General features: G+C 36.8%; 2 protein-coding genes across 4 annotated transcripts; both read left to right on the forward strand.

Moving 5' to 3' along the window:
* Positions 1-848: 848 nt before the first annotated feature.
* On the forward strand, positions 849-11,888 carry LOC311281789 (uncharacterized protein). The gene is made up of 6 exons (XM_084395054.1): positions 849-1,151; positions 1,481-1,923; positions 2,254-2,318; positions 5,694-8,290; positions 10,573-10,670; positions 11,221-11,888. The coding sequence occupies exons 1-5, from the start codon at positions 971-973 to the stop codon at positions 10,638-10,640; spliced, it is 3,354 nt and encodes a 1,117-aa protein (XP_084251180.1). The 5' UTR covers positions 849-970; the 3' UTR covers positions 10,641-10,670; positions 11,221-11,888.
* Positions 11,889-13,213: 1,325 nt separating this feature from the next.
* LOC311281792 (uncharacterized protein) lies at positions 13,214-19,531 on the forward strand. Of its 3 annotated transcripts, XM_084395060.1 has the most exons (6): positions 13,283-13,543; positions 13,875-14,320; positions 14,846-14,910; positions 16,809-16,925; positions 18,263-18,390; positions 18,504-19,531. In XM_084395060.1, exons 1-6 carry the CDS (start codon positions 13,363-13,365, stop codon positions 18,881-18,883), a joined length of 1,317 nt encoding a protein of 438 aa, XP_084251186.1. In that variant the 5' UTR covers positions 13,283-13,362; the 3' UTR covers positions 18,884-19,531. The 3 variants fall into 3 exon arrangements, with proteins under 3 accessions (XP_084251188.1, XP_084251186.1, XP_084251187.1); XM_084395062.1 differs by lacking the exons at positions 18,263-18,390; positions 18,504-19,531 and adding an exon at positions 17,419-17,962 and having other exon boundaries at positions 13,214-13,543; XM_084395061.1 differs by lacking the exon at positions 16,809-16,925.
* The last annotated feature ends 992 nt before the right edge of the window (positions 19,532-20,523 follow it).

Consider the following 20,523-nt stretch of genomic DNA (forward strand, 5'->3'; position numbering starts at 1 on the left):
CTATTTGAGGGAATACAATCTTTTTTTATTATTACAGCATTATAGTTTCTTAATGTGTTTTGGGTTTCATAACAAATACCATTATTAAACACACTTAGAAAAAGGGTTAAATGGGGTTATAGACCCGTAGTGCTGAAAGGATGACATAATTTTGTTGGCCAAAACCCATCATCCTGAAGTCAATGTTTTTTTTGAATGGGATGTTGGTTAAAAGCCTTTACATTTGGTTAAACTCAAGATTTTATTCTACGATACAAAATACACCAGTATACCCCACTCGAGAGTTTATAAAGCTGAATTGAAAAAGGCGGTGATGCTAAATACAGACATTGTTGGGGACGTCAGAACCTTTTCTTCTAAGAGTTACATTGCTGTTTCCATGGTAACAGAAAGTGATCCTTATTTTAGGGAGAAAGAATGATGTGAGTGTTATTTTGAAGGTGAAAGGATGTGAATTGAATTGAATTTGTTGAGGGGAGAGATATGCAGCATGTATTAGTTCCTCAAATCTTGAACTCTTGAATCAAACTTAGGGAAATGTCCACTGTTATCTAAGGATTTGATGTATAGTTTGTAATAAACTGTATAGTTTGTAAAAAATTTAACACAGATGAACAGTCATTTGAGGTAAAACACTGTTGTTTAAACTTGTTTATTTAACATTCCAGTCAGACATTTGAACTTTTATAGGCTGATCATATTGCATTACAAAGCTGTAATAAAATACTAAAATTAAACAGTTGCAATTTGCCTTTAGCAACTGTCAAATTTTTATAATTATAAAATTAAATTTTTTGTAAGGATAAGAAAAATCTGTTTTTTATATACGCTCATCCAGACCGGCAGGTGGCGCTGATTATCATCGAGCTCAGCAGGATTAACGCATACAAAACAATAGACGAGAAATATCTGTTATGAATGTGTAAATAAGAGCTTGATAGAGACTTCAGTGGTATTTTATGAACACACAATGTCCAAACTGCAAATTTTAAGGATTGTTCTGACAGAGCGATTAACTTTAGCAGCGCAGGAGATATTCAAGGCTGTGGAAGACATATTTTCAGAGTATAATGAGGAGATGTGTCGCTCCAGACAGGAGATTGAGCTGCTCAAGAGGAGACTGCAGGAGGCAGGAGTTCAGATGGACTCTGGTTAGTCAATTCACCTTAAATCTCACTCTCATACTTATTTATTTTATGTTATGGTTTTTATGAACACGAAATCTCGATAGTTAGTCTTTAATTCATTTACCATAGCCATTGAAGTCAACCATGATCCTTTAAATAGTATATATTATTAACATTAGCTTATTGAGATGTTTAGGTTGTGTCACTAATTTGACATTTTTATAATGCATTGTTCTTTGTTATTCACGTATTATTTTTACTAATGTACGCTTGGCACATTGTACACTTGACGTAATCTCCCTGTTTATGATCTTTAAGAACTAAAGTATGTTTATTTTGTTTATTCATTATAGAATTGCAGCCCTGCTCCTCTGAGACTCACGCTCAGAAATACACCCAGGCATTTTCAGAGGAATGGAGATCTGAACATGACTTGAAGGATACAGAAATGCACATGAAGCTAGAAGTTTATACACAGCAAGAGAATGAAGTGCAAATACCTGTGTGCCACGAATCAGCATCTGTATCGCCATGTATGGACATTTACCCTGATCAGATGCCCAGCAAAGACACTGAAACCCAAATGATGGACAGCAGCGAGAACACTTTTCCATTTATTAATCAAGCACCTCAAATTAAGAATGAACCTGAGACTAATACTGAAACAGGTACCACCTTTCAGGCACAACAGCACATCACAAGACACGGCTTGGATGATTCAGGGACCAGTGATGCATCCAGTGATGTCAGCAAAAACAAAGTTGGCTCCCCCAAACATAAGACACAAGCATTTAATGTAAGTCTGTGTATATGCAAAACAAACAAAACTATGGAAGATTTTATATATATATATTTTATATATATGTGTTCTTCTGAGTTTATATCTCATAATTCTGATAACTTGCAATCTCACAATTCAGAAAAAAAAAAAAGAGATATGACTCACAATTGCAAGAAGAAAAAGTCAGATTTGTGAGATAAAAACTCCCAATTACCTTTTTTATTTTTACTTCTGTGGCTTAAACAAGCTTGTATAGAAAAGTGGAGGACTAGGCCCTATTATTTTTATTGAATTGTATGACACTTAGCTATAAATGTGAGCTGATTGATGTCGTTGTTTTTACAGCTGCCTCTCAGAAATCAAGAGATGTTGACGCAGCATAGGATGGAGCTGTCTCAGATAAGAGAGAGGTACTTGAATTGATTCTTTAGTGTTTCATCTGTGCTGACTTGATTTGATTTATTCTAGTTATATGAAGTGTGACACTCCCTTGTCAGCTCTAAACCAAATTTGTATGTAAATACAATTTTTTTTTGTTTAAATATGACTTTCTTGTTTTAGGCTGTCTACAATCATTGTTATACAAAAAAACAACAACAACAACAGTAAAACAGTGTCTCCAAAAATTAAACATCCTGATCAACCACACCACACCACATTCATGTTTACTGTTACATGTTTACTGAGTCCAAACCTAAAAAAAAATAGTACAACAGTTAGTCTGTTACCTATTATTTACAACAGGATATGCATTTCATGTTTTTTGTTTTGTTTTAAGAGACAATAAAAACATCTTTGTGCATCAAAAACACTGAACTTGAAAAATGAGCCGAACATGTCAGTCTCCGAGTAATGTTATTTTTTTTAAGCCACGAAATAAACTTCATTCTGTAAAATAAGTATAATGAGCCATGCAAAAAACATTTCTAACATCTTATAACGTTTTATAATCAAAAACCCAAAACCCAAAAATCAAACATAGTTCACCCCTCACATACGTTTTTACATCCGTCAAAAACTTAGGCTGGCTGTCGGTTGGAATATTAGAATTAAAAACATCGACATAACATACTCATGGCCATCAGTCAATTCACTGAATATTTACCGGCTAAGAAATAAAAAATGTTTTACTTTACGATCATTCTGTTTTCAAATTCAAACATTTAACATTTCAAAAACATTGATGTCTATAAAAAAATAACGTGCACAATACACGGTAGAATTTATGAGAAGCAGAGGTCCAGGTAGTACACACATTTTCTGGAAAACCCTACACTCACTATCGGATGTTTTGACTATGTCATTGCTTTCCGAGAAGAGGGAGAAAATGCCGGCCTGAGCGGCTTCAACATGCTGTCTCTCAGAGACGATAATGTACTGTACCTAATACATATAACGCACATGAGTATAAATTAGTTTTTTACTCACTGAAATTGAATCCGAATGATCAGGGAACTGAGTGAAATACTTCACACTGCATGCTAAAGATAATAAATGCCAATCCAATTGAAAAACTTCAAAAGATTAGTAAACATCATTCAACATGTTGGTTTCTGACGTAAACAGGAAGTTGAAACGTTATATTTTGATGGACATTTATTATGCACAAACTACTCATTCTGATTCTGACCGACCCTTTTCTCATAATTCAGTAATCTTGAGATGAGTCCCTGTAGTCGTTCAATTTGACTCAGATGCTGATATATGCTGTGTATATATATATATATATATATATATAAATATGTGTATATATATATATATATATATATATATACAGTCAGGTCCATAAATATTGGGACATCGACACAATTCTAATCTATACACCACCACAATGGATTTGAAATGAAACGAACAAGATGTGCTTTAACTGCAGACTTTCAGCTTTAATTTGAGGGTATTTACATCCAAATCAGGTGAACGGTGTAGGAATTACAACAGTTTGTATATGTGCCTCCCACTTTTTAAGGGACCAAAAGTAATGGGACAGATTAACAATCATAAATCAAACTTTCACTTTTTAATACTTGGTTAAAAAATCCTTTGCAGTCAATTACAGCCTGAAGTCTGGAACGCATAGACATCACTAGACGCTGGGTTTCATCCCTGGTGATGCTCTGCCAGGCCTCTACTGCAACTGTCTTCAGTTCCTGCTTGTTCTTGGGGCATTTTCCCTTCAGTTTTGTCTTCAGCAAGTGAAATGCATGCTCAGTCGGATTCAGGTCAGGTGATTGACTTGGCCATTGCATAACATTCCACTTCTTTCCCTTAAAAAACTCTTTGGTTGCTTTCGCAGTATGCTTCGGGTCATTGTCCATCTGCAATGTGAAGCGCCGTCCAATGAGTTCTGAAGCATTTGGTCACAACATGCTTTTCTTCACAACATTTGGCCAGATCAAGAACACATCCAGGAGGTAGGTGTGTGTGTGTCAAAGTCAACAATCAAGAGAAGACTTCACCAGAGTGAATACAGAGGGTTCACCACAAGATGAAAACCATTGGTGAGCCTCAAAAACAGGAACGCCAGATTAGAGTTTGCCAAACAACATCTAAAAAGCCTTCACAGTTCTAGAACAACATCCTATGGACAGATGAGACAAAGATCCACTTGTACCAGAGTGATGGGAAGAGAAGAGTATGGAGAAGGAAAGGAACTGCTCATGATCCAAAGCATACCACCTCATCAGTGAAGCATGGTGGTGGTAGTGTCATGACGTGGGCATGTATGGATGCCAATGGAACTGGTTCTCTTGTATTTATTGATGATGAGACTGCTGACAAAAACAGCAGGATGAATTCTGAAGTGTTTCGGGCAATATTATCTGCTCATATTCAGCCAAATGCTTCAGAACTCATTGGACGGCGCTTCACATTGCAGATGGACAATGACCCGAAGCATACTGCGAAAGCAACCAAAGAGTTTTTTAAGGGAAAGAAGTGGAATGTTATGCAATGGCCAAGTCAATCACCTGACCTGAATCCGATTGAGCATGCATTTCACTTGCTGAAGACAAAACTGAAGGGAAAATGCCCCAAGAACAAGCAGGAACTGAAGACAGTTGCAGTAGAGGCCTGGCAGAGCATCACCAGGGATGAAACCCAGCGTCTAGTGATGTCTATGCGTTCCAGACTTCAGGCTGTAATTGACTGCAAAGGATTTGCCACCAAGTATAAAAAAGTGAAAGTTTGATTTATGATTGTTAATCTGTCCCATTACTTTTGGTCCCTTAAAAAGTGGGAGGCACATATACAAACTGTTGTAATTCCTACACCGGTCACCTGATTTGGATGTAAATACCCTCAAATTAAAGCTGAAAGTCTGCAGTTAAAGCACATCTTGTTCGTTTCATTTCAAATCCATTGTGGTGGTGTATAGAGCCAAAAAGATTAGAATTGTGTCGATGTCCCAATATTTATGGACCTGACTGTATATATATATATATATATATATATATATATATATATATACATACATACATATATACACACACTACCTGGACCTCTGCTTCTCATAAATACTATCGTGTATTGTGCATGTTATTTTTTGACAGACATCGATATTGTGAGATGAGTGAATAGTGAGATGAGTGAGAGAATAGAGTACAATATATTTTACTCTATTCTATTCTATATATATATATATATAGAATAGAATAGAATAGAGTAAAATATATTATTCTCTTATATTATATTATGTATATTCTCTGTATGTTACCTTTCTAAAACTCCCTCCACTGATGTACATATTTGAATAAATCAACTAAATGGTGTAAATATTTTCATTTCAGAATGTCTTTGACAATCCAGCTCCGTAACTCTGGGCGTGAAAGTAAGAAAAGTCAACTGTTTGTCTGTCAGGATGAAGTGTCAAAATATGACAAGTGGAAAGCCAAAAATGCGAGATACAGTCAGGCCTGGAGGGATCGTTTGAAAAAAGATCCTGTAAAATTTGCTGAGTTCAAAGCTTTGGAAGCTGCAAGAGCAAAGGAGTATAGAAGAAAGAGGGCTGCTGCTTCTATAGAAATTGATAAGGAAAATAATCGTGAGCGACAGAGAAGATTCAGAGCCAAAAAGAAGTTACAGTGTAGAAGAACTGATGAAAAGCAGTGTAAAGCTGATGAAGAGCCTCCGCCACCTAAGAAAAGCAAAGTCTTAACAAGAAATGAGAGGATGAAGAAACGAGAGTATGATAGGATAAAGAAAAGAGAGGAGAGGGAGAGGATGGGAGAACTGAAGAAAAGACTAATTCGTGAAAGAGATGCGTCCCGAAAGAGGGAAAAAAGAAACAAGACAAAAAAGCGAACTGACACTCCACAAAGAAATGTTGGCTCTCCAAGTAGTACAGCTGGATCTACAGGCTTTAGAACTAAATCGGCAAAACAAATGGCAGTGTCACGGATGTGCAAAAAAATTCCGGCTGATGCAGAAAAGTTTGCGGACATTGTAATGGACTTCATCCATCACTGTACTCCTCGTAAACGAGCAGCTTTGAAAGCCAGAGGTCTGAAAACAGCTTGTCGACGAATAGATTTTGATGAGCCATCTCAAGAAAAACTTCGATCCACGATTGAAGCTCTAAAGAAGAAGAAGGATGCAGCATCCTTGGAGAAGAGGCGCCTGATTGTCACTAGTTTGATGGTTGCCAAAAAGTACAGAATGCAACATATTTTAGCAAGGCGCTTTAACCTCCGTCCAGCATATCTCACCAATTTACCAAATTCCTCATCCAGTGAAGGTTTAGATAAAAAACGCAAGTCTGATGCCACTTGCATGGATGTTGTGAACAATATAACTGCTTTCTATCGTAATCCTAAGGTAGCACGGGAACTTCCTTACATGAGGACTGTAAAGAAACCAGAACAAAGATTCCAAATGGAGATCTCTCTACAGGAAGCCTATGAACGTTGGAAGCTGGAAAATCCAGAAAAGAATGTTGTGTCCTTTCCGGTTTTCTCATGGCTTCGACCTTCATGTGTTCTTCTTCAGCGTCGGACAGACAGAAACCAGTGTCTCTGTGAATATTGTACTGGAGTTTTACTGAAGCTTCAGAGCCTGAACAGAATTCTCACTGCTACTAACAATGCCGAGTGTATAAAACTCAAGATCAAAAACAAATATGAACTTATCAGTTTTTCTCTATGTCCCAAAAGTGGCAACAGCAAGTACCATAATCTAAAGTGCATTAACAGAACCTGCTCCGACTGTGGGGTATCGCTACTCAAGGAAAAGTTACAAATGGTAGTAGATTCGTATGGCAAACAAGAAGTGTCCTGGCAAAATTGGGAGAGTAAGGCTTTCAACCACGATGGTAAACAAAAGTCCAAGAAGTTTCAATCAACTAAGTGTGGCACATTCAAAACAATGTTTGACGAGTTATTGCGCGAAACAGACTTTTTGGCTAAACATCTGTTTACAGCCAACTGGCAGCACGAACAGTTTTCCCTTATCCGAGAAAAGTTGCCCAACACTTGGTCTTTGTTCATCATGGATTTTGCCGAAAATTTCTCGTGCATATCCCAAGACGAAATACAGCCGGCACATTGGTCCACACAGCAGATAACCGTTCACCCGATTATTTGTTACTACAAGTGTCCCACAGAGGGTCATGAACACACCATCCAGGAAGCCTTGGTTTTTGTCTCTGATGACCTCAACCATGATACCAATGCCGTTCACCACTTCGAAACTCTGGCTATAAAGCACCTAAAAGAAAAGCGAGGACTGAAGTTAGAGCATGTAGTTGAATTCACGAATGGTTGTGGCGCACAATACAAGTCAATGGTGGCATTTGCTGACATTAGCAACTCCAAGGCTTCACATGGTTTGTCTGTCGAAAGATGTTACTTTGGTTCCCACCACAGCAAGGGGCCCAGTGATGGTGTCTCTGGGTTTGTAAAATCATCTGTTCAACGTGCTGTCCAGTCACATAGGATCACTATCAAAAATGCAGAGGAGATGTATAATTTCTGCAATCTAAATTTGACAAAAGATGGCTGTGATAGGCAGCTCCGTACATTTTACCTGGTTAAACGAGGTGAAATTCAGCGTGACCGTCCTATAACACAAGTGAAGTCTGCCCTTGCTGGAACTCGTGTTCTCCATTCTGTACGTTGTGTTTCTACTGGAGTCCTGGATACTCGTGTGTATTCATGCTTCTGTGATGGCTGTATGAATGTTGATGATGGAAGCCAGTGTTCCAACTCAAATTATGTCTTTCCCTGGCAACGACGTACCTTGAACAAAGATGCTGAAGTAGTTGATTTATACCAGCCTGTGACTGAAGATGAGAACACCGTACCTGCTAATTCTGCTACAAGTACAAGTGAATATGACCAACATCCTGGTGAACAAATAGAAGATCTCTGGATGAAACTTACTAACCCCGGTAAGGGCTCCATTTGATTATAGCTCCAACTTAAACATAACATTTTGTGTAATGTTCTGTCATTTCGATAGCCTGGTTCTACCAGACTCTTGTACATTTCATTTGTACAGAGAGTCTGGAATCTCTCCATTGAGAAACGTTTACTTCCTTGTAGGCGGGTTCTCTGTTAAAGTTCAAAACTATTGGATCTGCCCAGAGTCACTCAGGATCTGCCATAGCCAATCGCTAAAGTGTGGTCGTGACGTATGTCATGCGCCGAAACCGGCCGGAAACATTTACAAATTCAAAATGTATAAGGACAGTGATGTATTCAGTCAACTGTCGAAGCTGGGTCTAATCATTAACAATACGCCGCTGCGGTCGTTTCGGATCTGCCGCAAATGCTGTACAGTGATCACCAGGCTACTGCGCGATACGGAAACAACTTTTCTGCCTCCTTCACTTGGTCCTCCATTAGTGCAACAAGAGGGGAGACGACAACAACTATCGGCTTTGCATCCCTATCGTTCGCCTTAGCTAACTCATTCACCACTAGAACTGCCATGGCGGTCATTTTGACCGTTTTGAATTTTATATCTGCAATAACTTTGTTGAAAAAATAAATACAATCCTGCTGGTACCTGACTTTTCCTAAAAGTGTCTGTATTTTAATTTAAAATGTTTTTCATATAAATTACCTATGTAAATTACACATAAGGCAAAAAAACAAAACAAATGAACATATTTACCTATTTCGGCCATAAACGGTCATATTGACCGCACTGAATTTCGCAGTATTATTATACCAATATACGCAACAATAAAATGTGGTAAAAAATACACTAAACATTTTCAACAACAAATCATTTAAATGTAATGATATTCAGAACAGAACAAGAATGAAAAAATAACTAAAGCCAAAATGAAATGCTTTATACGCGAAAGTGAAAGTAAGCGGCGTTGGGCTCACGTAACTCTCTAATTAGAATCAAAATGTTTCAACATTTGCGATGTATTTGGATGCTAAACTATTCTTTATCATATAGGCTTTGAACTTCACTCACGTTCCAATATCGACGGAAAAAATCATCCTCACACGTACGAATTGTAGCCTACTAGTACTGAGAAACAGAGCAGTGGAATTTTTATATGTTAGGTTGACTATTTTATTATTATATTTTATTATGGCTATAATGAACAGGCTGCAATGCTGGAATATGGTGTGTGTGTCGGCGGGCGCGGGCGCGATCAAACAGTGGAAACATGAAAACATCTCCGTCATTTTGTTCAGGGCATCTACGAATATTATTTATTTATAAATTATAATTAAACTTGTTTAAATGTACAGTTTGGTGTTGTTTTGTTTTTAAAAGACATCCTAATACAATAAATGCATTAATCTCTCAATTGGGGATTTATCATTAAAGATAGAGTTTTGAATAGCGATCAAAATGACCGCTTGTGGCAGTTCTAGTAGTTATGGAATTCTGGCACTTCTAGTGCTGAGTGAGCTGGAAAATCAAACTTTTCCCGAACCCCGTGGGGAGGAGGGCCACAACATCATGGCCACCAACAAAACTTAGCAAACATTGTTCTTGCTCCGGCTTTAACTTCTGTATATTCGGCAGTTTTGCAACAACGGACCGAATAGCTTTTCTCACATCTTTCTCCGCTGCCATTACTCCAACTCAAACTGACGCACTACATCAACGTCATCGTTCTCAGCCACTCCCTCTGTTCGCTGATTGGTCCTCCAAAAAAATTGGTTTCTGGAAACCTAAGAATATACAGCAGTCCCAGACGTAGTACTGAAGGAAAATGAAATTGAGCGGAAGTACGTAGGAGGGCGGAGCCAGGCTATCATTTCGAGCCAATAGCTGCGGTTTTGCCTTCAAAAACTCAAGTCTCTGTAAAATTAAACAAACCCTTGTATGAGTGGCATGCTGATTAAAGCAACAGGCTATAGCTTTGATGATTGTTTGATCAAATTCAATGTGTGGCAAGTGTTTAACCATGTGATCTGGGCAATGTTCAAAAGATTCCTAATAAAATCCAATGTCCAAACATGCCAAAAATGGCCATTAGGGGCTTGGCCCAGGAATTGCTGCTAGAAGCTATTTATTTCATTGTAGTTGTAAAAGATCTGACTCCAGGTTGAAGTCACTATTGCTGCTATATCTAAGTCTTGAAATGCTATACAGATTTAAGACTTAGATATAGCTGCAGTAGCAATTTTAACTTAAAGTCAGACTTTTGAAAAACGGGTCACTTCACTCTCAATATCACTATTAATCTCCTTTCAGAACTTCCAACTGATGACTTGGTAATGAATTTGTTTCAAGAAGATAAGGGACAAGAAACAAGCAATTAAACAAACAATGAAAGGCCTATTGAAGTGCAGGTGGGTAAAAAAAAAAAAATTCTTTATTGTTTTTTACTTTATTATTCAATCATTAGTCCTATATCCAAGAGTCCTGGTTTCATAAAGCTGACTTATAGTTGAGTAGAAAAAGTTGAGGCCATTGATGTACTGTTGTCACCATTAGCATCTTAAGCCGGGGACACACGGCTTAAGGCCGTAAGGCCTTAATGACTGTAAGGCCGATTATGAATGTAATTTGATACTTACGACTGATCATGCCCAAACGCGCCAAGTCGGAGACTGTTGCGTTCAGTCGGTGTTTAAAATCTGCTCCAGTCATTGGAAACAATAAGCATGTTCATTTCAGTCTTAGAATGTTTCAGCTAGTGGTTAAGTGTGTCCCTGGCATTAGACGTTTTACCATGAAGCATACTTTATGAATGCAGAGCCCGGGATCACTATTAATTGCACTGTTTAATGTATGGAAGACAATGGGCTGGGAACTTAAGAATTTTATTGGAATGGTGCCCAGGTAAAAAAAAAAAAGGCACTTAGTAAAGCAGTATTATTTATTATTGTGTTATTTCAGGATTTGCAGATGGAATTTCTTTGGGAATATGTCCACCTGTCCACCCAAGTGGTGCTTGGGCAGAGTTCTTGAACCACCAACTGACAGAGGAGTCCGGATGAAGAAGGAGCAGCGTGGAGTCAGCTATTTGTTTTCCTGACCCAAGACTCCTAATGTTCAATTAGCGGATACAGTCCATAGTCCACATATTTCATGGACCTGTAAACTTGATTGGACACCATCCATTCTCTGTTGATGAAGAGGAGTTTAAAAACAGACAATAAAAAGACAATAAAAAAAAGAATGCATTTTTGTTGATATCAAGCATAATTGTAATATGGAGTGTATACTGACTGTCTCAATAGTTATTCGTGTTGTTTAATGTTACATTTTATTACCCTTTGTGCTTACTTGAATTAATTCTTTATTGTTTCATCTGTGCTGATTTGATTTGACTTATTCTAGTTAAATGAAGTGTGAACAAATCCTTTGCCTGTCATACATGTAAGATGCTAATAATACTCAAATGTGACACTCCCTTGTCAGCTCTAAACTTAAGTTTATATGTAAATACAAACAAATTAAATATGACTTTTTTTTTAGGCTGTCTACAGTCAGTGTTATACTAAAAACAGTCTCCAAAAAAATGAAATATATTTTTTTTCAAATAAAACTTTTTTATGCTTTTGATCAGTTCTCATCTTGGGTGATTCTCACATACACATCAGAACATATTCTGGTCAACCACACCAAAGTCATGTTAACTATTACTTAAATAAGGCTGTACTGTAATTACTGTAACCAATAGTTGCTAATTTCAGTTGATGACTCTTTGTTGCACATAGAACTGCATAGTTAGACAGTTTTAATTTGTAATGTGAACTTCAAAAAGCATAATTCATATCAATACTTCTACCAAAACAGATTTTGGAAAGCCAAGGGTGCATTTGTTAAATTAAAAATACAGTGTTAAAATAATTGTTTTCTAGTTAAACATATTTTATAAAGTCATTTAAATTCCTGTGATGACTAAGTTGAATTTTCAGCAGCCATTATGGATGACGTATATATTTTTGTTGGCCAAAACCTAGAAACGAGTCCACTCATCCTGAAGTCAAGGTTTTTTTTTTGTTTTTTTTTTATGAGACTTTGGTTAAAATCCTGAAATAAGGCATGTGGTGACCAACTCAAGATTTTATTCTGCAACACAAAATAAACCAGTATACCCAACTCGTGATTAAAAAAAAAAGTTTTTACAAGTTGCTAAATGGGACTACAGACATTGTTGGGGACGTTAAATGTCATAACCCTGAACAGGTAAACTCATCTAAGTTTAAAATCCCTCTCTTGCAAATTATTCTAACTCATATATTCAGGGAAAATTGGTTCAATATGGGAACCCATTAAGGTACTGTGTATGACAGAACCCTTTAAGGTTCAGGGCCTTTTCTTCTAAGAGTTACATTAATGTATCCATGGCAAAAAGAAAATTATCCTCATGGCAGCATAGATGTATCCTTCCCTGCCTTTGATATCCCACAATCCTGTGCTTCCATTCTGTGATAGTTGACCTTGAAAAAGAAAGATGGCGTCTAAAAGTTGCGGTTGGTGGTCAGTTTGTATGTATGTTGACCGACTTTTTTGGAAGAAATTACTATAGTAACAATTCGCTTAGTTATCACCAAAACTCTCTATTTTGTTGTAGGTAATGAAACCATTTTGCTGCCTCAGAAGTCTGTCTGAAATCAGTTTCGTGAGGTACCTTCATGTGCAAACACTGCCTGCAAAGTCATTGCTAAGTCAGCTGCCTAAGCCAGGGATGGCCAAACTCAGTCCTGGAGACCCACTGTATTGTAGAGTTTAGCTCCAACCCTGATAAAACCCACCTGCTTGTAGCCTTCTAGTGATCCTGAAGACATTGATTAGCTGGTTCAAGTGTGTTTGATTAGGTTTGGAGGAGCTAAACTCTGCAGGACAGTGGCCTAAGCAGTGACCAGGACCGAGTTTGTTCAATGTCGGACAAATGTCGGTTCATCCAGACCGGCAGGTGGCGCTGATTATCATCGAGCTCAGCAGGATGACCAAACAATAGACGAGAAATATCTGTTATGAATGTGTAAATAAGAGCTTGATAGAGACTTCAGTGATATTTATCAACGCACAATGTCCAAACTGCAGGTTTTAAGCATTTTTCTGACTGAGCGATTAACTTTAGCAGCGCAGGAGATATTCAAGGCTGTGGAAGACATATTTTCAGAGTATAATGAGGAGATGTGTCGCTCCAGACAGGAGATTGAGCTGCTCAAGAGGAGACTGCAGCAGGCAGGAGTTCAGATGGACTCTGGTTAGTCAATTCACCTTAAATCTGACTCTCATACTTATTTATTTCATGTTATGGTTTTTATGAACACGAAATCTCGATAGTTAAAGTCTTAAATTCCTTTACCATAGCCATTGAAGTCAACCATGATCCTTTAAATAGTATACATTATTAACATTAGCTTATTGAGATGTTTAGGTTGTGTCACTAATTTGGCATTTTTATTATGAATTGTTCTTTGCTATTCACGTATTATTTTTACTAATGTACGCTTGGCACATTGTACACATGACATGATCTCCCCGTTTATGATCTTTAAGAACTAAAGTATGTTTATTTTGTTTATTCATTATAGAATTGCAGCCCTGCTCCTCTGAGACTCACGCTCAGAAATACACCCAGGCATTTTCAGAGGAATGGAGATCTGAACATGACTTGAAGGATACAGAAATGCATATGAAGCTAGAAGTTTATACACAGCAAGAGGAGAATGAAGTGCAAATACCTGTGTGCCACGAATCAGCATCTGTATCGCCATGTATGGACATTTACCCTGATCAGATGCCCAGCAAAGACACTGAAACCCAAATGATGGACAGCAGCGAGAACACTTTTCCATTTATTAATCAAGCACCTCAAATTAAGAATGAACCTGAGACTAATACTGAAACAGCTGCCACCTTTCAGGCACAACAGCACATCACAAGACACGGCTTGGATGATTCAGGGACCAGTGATGCATCCAGTGATGTCAGCAAAATCAAAGTTGGCTCCCCCAAACATAAGACACAAGCATTTAACGTAAGTCTGTGTTTATGCAAAACAAACAAAACTATGGAAGATTGTTTCCGCCACTGATTTAAGTTTTTATCTCACAATTCTGACTTTTTTTCTTCTCTCAATGTTACCTTTTTCAGAATTGCAAGTTTAAATCCAGCAATTCAGACTTTATAACTCGCAATTGCGAGTTTATCTTAAAATTCAGAGAAAAAAGTCAGAATTGCAAGATATAAACTCGCAATTCTGGCTTTTTCTAAGAATTTGTGAGATATAAACTGGAAATTGCGACAAATGTCAGAATTGTGAAATAAACTCGCAGTTAAATTGCAACTTTTTGTCTAACAATTCTGTATTTTTTCTAGCAATTCTAAGTTTATATCTCAAAATCCGGAGAAAAAAAGAGATATAACTAGCAGTTGCGAGGAAAAAAAACTCACATCCGTGGCTTAAACAAGCTTCTATTGAAAAGTGGAGGACTATTATTTTTATTGAATTGTATGACACTTAGCTATAAATGTGAGCTGATTGATGTCGTTGTTTTTACAGCTGCCTCTCAGAAATCAAGAGATGTTGACGCAGCATAGGATGGAGCTGGCTCAGATAAGAGAGAGGTACTTGAATTGATTCTTTAGTGTTTCATCTGTGCTGACTTGATTTGATTTATTCTAGTCATATGAAGTGTGCACAAATCCTTTGCCTGTCATACATGTCATTTGCTAATAATGCTCAATTGTGACACTCCCTTGTCAGCTGAGCTCTAAACTAAGTTTGTATGTAAATACAAACTTATTAAATATGACTTTCTTGTTTCAGGCTGCCTACAGTCAGTGTTATACTAAAAACAGTGTCTCCAAAAATGAAATATATTTTATTTTCAGATGCTTTGATTTGTGCTCATCCTGGGTGATTCTCACATACGCATCAGAACATATCCTGGTCAACCACACCATAATCATATTTACTGTTACATAAATATCGCTGTTCTGTAACTACTCTTAGTTGCTTATTTAAATCGGATGACTTTCTTTACTTTTGCACATATTTCTCAAAACCGCATAAACGCTTTAGACAGTTTTAATTAGTAATGTGAACGCTAGATTATTTCAGAGAACTTCATGTTAAAGCATAATTGAAAATATTAATAAGCATAATCACAATATTATTGAATTAATACACTACCATTCAAAAGTTTGGGGTCAGTAAGATTTTACATTTTTTAAAGAAATCTCTTATGATCACCAAGGATGCATTTATTTAATAATAAAAAAACAGTAAAAAAAAGTAATAACTGTGAAATATTATTACAGTTTTAAACCAATTGTTATATTTTAATATATTTTAAAATGTAATTTTTTCCTGTGATGGCAAAGCTGAATTTTCAGCATCATCCTTCAGAAATCATTTTGATTTGGTGATCTAGAAACATTTCGTATTATCATTGTTGAAAAAAAGTTGTGCTGCTTAAAGGGATAGTTCACCCAAAAACGAAAATTGTCACCATTTACTCACCCTAAAGTTGGTCCAAACTTGTATGAGTTTTTTCTTCTGTTTAACACAAAAGAATATATTTTAGGGAATGTTGGTAACCAGACAGTTAACAGTAGCCATTGACTTCCAAATACTATGTCTAGTTACCAACATTCCTTAAAATATATTCTTTTGTGTAAAACAGAAGAAAGAAATTCATACAGGTTTGGAACAACTTGAGGGTGAGTGAGTAAGTAATGACAACATTTTTATTTTTGAGTAAACTATACCTTTAATATTTTTGTGGAAAACATTTTCATTTTCAGGATTCTTTGACTAATAGAAAGATCAGCATTTAATTAAAATATATATATTTTTGTAACATTATAAATATATTTACTGACACGTTTGATGCATCCTTCCTAAATATATATTTTTTTCCTCAATTAAAGTCGTACCGACCCCAAAAGTTTGAACTGTAGTGTACATTTAAGCAATAAGTTGCACAGTCACGCTAGATTACAAACTCCATTCCCCTTCAGTCATACACATGGGAACGCAGCCAGTTTTTCAGCAAATTTCCAGGAAGGTTTTTGTAGCTGTATTTTTATCTCTCAGGTAGCAGGTGGGTGTTAAAGGCCCTGCTTGGTCTCCGACAACATCCAACACGTCTGTTTTTATTGCTCAGTCGGACAATTGTGGCCTAGGAAATTGAAAACAAGTCCTATTTGGATCTTGGATTTGGAGGTTTTCCTACACACCATCTATGGCAAGACCTGGATGGATAAACAAAATCACACTCATTCAGGGCAAAGTCAGAGGCAGTGATTTAGCCTGTTACAGCCTCTTCTTTTCTTAGCCTGTGCATGTGACAGAAAAGCTCCAACAGAAACGGGTGAGATCTGTGCTGAAATAGTCTGCAGGTGTGACATCCCCTACCAAAATAGAGTTGTTCTGAGTTGTCTAGTGGGACACCGCCCTAAAGAAGCAAATACATATGATAGTTCCTTTTTTTTAAGGTCAAATCTTTCTTGTTGTTTAGATTGGCAGATGAAGAGCGAAAGAAGGCTGCAGCAAGCGCTAGAACCCAAAAACACAGGCAGAAAGTGTACGGGAATCCTGAGCTTCGTGATGCATACAGGAAAAAGGAGAGAGAGAGGTATACTGCAGCTTACATGAGGAACTATACTGTTCAGGAGTGACTGTAGGTTAGATGCTTTATTACCAATGCAAGTACATGATGCATTGGTGTAGTAACAACTGAACATGTATTCTTAATAAATACACTACCGTTTAAAAGTTAGGGGTCAGTGAGATTTTTTTTTTTAAAGAAATTAATACTTTTAATCTTTTATTCAGCAGTGAGGCATTAAATTGATCAAAAATGACAGTAAAGACATTTCAAATGTTACAATTACTATCTCAAATAAATGCATGTTCTCTTAGCTTTATGTCACTGTGTTTAATTATGTAATAATGTTTTATTTATAAATATATAGATAGAGCTGTCTCCCTTATAATATCATCTTGCCTCCACACTTTGAGAACCACTGTATATTTAGAGTGTATTTAGAAATGGGGTCTTTATGTGAAAATCAGCTTTAGATTGAGCTTTTTAGACACTGACTCGTTGATATTTCTCATTTTTGTAGATATCAAAGGCGAAAATCTCAGGGGAAAGTGAAATTCGCTAAAGATCTGAGCCCATTAGAATTGAGAAGGCAACAGAAAAAGTGGAGGAACAGTTCTGCTGCGTACAGGAAAAAGAAAGCATTTCAGGAGGTTTTAGACAACATTAAAGAAGACATTAATCAAATCACCCCAGAGCCAGTGCCGACCACCTCCTCTGCTCAACATTAGTGCTTTTTAGAAATATGTGCAAAATATACTTGTATTCTTGTAACTCAACTGGTAGAGCATGTCACTAGCCAATGCCAAAGTCATTGGTGCTATTCCCAGAAAATGCATTTGATGATAAAATCTATGTATTTCATGTGCTTTTTAAAGCATCTGCAAATATTCCATAAAAAAAAGTAAACTGTGCATGCAGTTTCTGACAAAAATGCTATCAAATACACATTAGTTCCATGCCATCAGTGTAATCATTTTTCTTACTGTACTGTAGATTTCAGAAAATGGACCAAGTATTTTTATGCTCTTTGAATTTTGAAATAAAAAAAGTGAATTAAGCAGTTCCATGCAGTTTGCTTGCTCTTTTTGCTGTGTGAGTGCATTCGCAAAAATGTATTTGCCATTGCTTTGATAAGTGAGGGGAAAATACTCTAGAAATTATAAATAAAATATGGTGGATGTCTTGTATTTTAAGTACAGAGGTTTAGCTATGTGCAAAGTATAAACATTTATATTATTTGGACATTACATTATTGTGAGAATAACCCAATGGGTCTATAGTATTATAGGAGCCCTTTTCCCAATAAATCTCATCAATAAATGCTGCTTTAATTGAAGTAATGTGTATTTCTTTTTTCCCACAAGTAAATTGCAATCACAGCGGGAAAGAAACAAGAGGAATAAGAGTGAAAATGAGGAAATGCACAGAATAAAGAAGATCCGGCACATTGAAGAAGTGGCACTTGATAAAGAACAACAACAACAACAAATGCGTAAGGACATTTTAACTATACTAATTAAAAATCAATGTAATAATGACATTTTGAAGAAGTATTGGTCAGATATGACCTGTAAATTGAAAACTGTCATTTTACCTCTTCTTTAGAATCCAAGACAAACCTGGCTGACATTTGTTTGGAAGACGTTCAGCATGAAGAGGAGCTGTCTGAAAGTTACCCGCCGCATCACGACATTCACGGAAATCCACACGGTACAGGAGAGTATTTGTGTGTCGTGTGTCGCAGAAGATTCAGCTCACCAGGACTGCTGAAAATTCATCTGAGAGTTCACTCTGGAGAGAAACCCTACCACTGCAACTTTTGTGGGAAAAACTTTAGACAATCCAGCCACCTGAACACACATGTCAGGATCCACACTGGAGAGAGACCTCACATCTGTCAGAACTGCGGGAAGACGTTTATTGACTCGAGTGCAAGAAACAGACACTTCAAAAAATGTGTTCTTATCTCTCTGCAGGCACAATGAAATCATAAGGAGCACCTGTTGAAGGTCTTTCCCGTTTTTTTGCTGAAATGGAAATGTCAAGGTAAATCATTTTAAGGCTGGATTTTTTTAATGGTTGTGTATCAATTGATTATGTCCAATCCAGTGTCATTATAAAAATTAACCATTAAATGAGTTATGCGTCACAGTGTGGAGAACAGCTCCTCCTGTCTTTAAAAAGATTTTACCTGTTTTTTCCAGAGAAATTCCACTTGAACTCTTTAAAGCACTTGCAATGGTACATTTTCCACAGCTGGACTAATAGTGTTTCTTGACGTATGGCTCACATTTTAACCATGTAATGCAGTGTTAATTTAATGAGCAATGATTCTTTTTCTTGAAAAAGCTGTTCATGCCCCAAGATTTGATCTTGTTTGTTGCTTCTACATTAAATTAAGTGTTTATTAGCTAGCATATTTATGAGTAATTTTGCTATTTTATTTATTACTGTTTTCTAATCAAACAATATTTTATTTCATTTTAATACATTTCTTTGGTCTCTTTTTTCACTGTTAGTATAAAATGTATAAACATTACTGGAGTTTATAGTCATTCATTTTTACAGATTTTTTTTTTTAAAGGTGAATATTGTCTGTAAAGTCTTATAAATTAAAGATTATGCTGTCTTTTATTCTAATTTGTTTATTTCTAAGGATTTCTCTTGGCATGAATGGTAGTGTTTACAACTGGAAAAAAAATATATATAAACCAGAAAAAAAGAAAAATGACATGCAAGAAACAATATGAAACTTTTTTTGTTTAAAATGAGCAAAATTTAAATATCATCAGCTCACTATGGATACGTTTTTATATTTAGACCTAGTGGGATGGTTTTCGCGGGAAATTACGTATACATCACTCACCAGTGCCTGTCTCGTCATGTCAGAGATTAGCTTTCTTGTCGCAAGTGAGAGCACGCTAAATCTAGAAACTCCGCGGAATCAACCGTTTAAAAAACGCAGAAACTACAGAGCTCGTCATAAAACGAGAATCAGCATTGCATGGCTATGGAGAGATTCGTATTACTCGACAGGTGAGTAAGGTATTTTATTGAACAAATAAATTGCCATGTGTAGCAACAGAGTGCATTGAAAAGCATTATCTATTGTGTTAGCGAAGGGTCATTTCATTATGGTTGTAGCGCTGTGCTGGAATTTATTTTCAAGTACAGTGTAGCAGGCTATTAATGCGTAAAGCTACAGTATCTTAAGCTAGTCAGCTTTAGATCCTTTCCATCTAAACTGGTTATATCCATAGACAGTAAAAGAAATGGACACAGCGACCCCATAGACTTTTCTTCACCCATAGAAAAGTGAAGTCAATTAGAAGCACTCACTTCCTGATGGCTGAGCGTACTGCGCAGACTCAAACTGAGCTTGACTACGTAGATGTGACGTGAGCAACCCGTCTGTCTTCTAGTAGCTGTGCCGAGAGAAAACTGAATCATTCCCTTCCGAAACTTGCAGAGACGGAGAGTGTGAAGGTGTCCATGAGCTAGGAGCAGGAGCAACTTTTGCTAAGTATTCTGATTAATTATTTTGTCATTTTGCCTCCACATCCCCCCGATTGCCTGCGAGCTTCTCCTCCTGTCTATACGGTAATCTCTCTACTGTGCGACAGAG

This window comes from Rutilus rutilus (assembly GCF_951802725.1).
Source record: "Rutilus rutilus genome assembly, chromosome: 22".
Classification (NCBI taxonomy): domain Eukaryota; kingdom Metazoa; phylum Chordata; class Actinopteri; order Cypriniformes; family Leuciscidae; genus Rutilus; species Rutilus rutilus.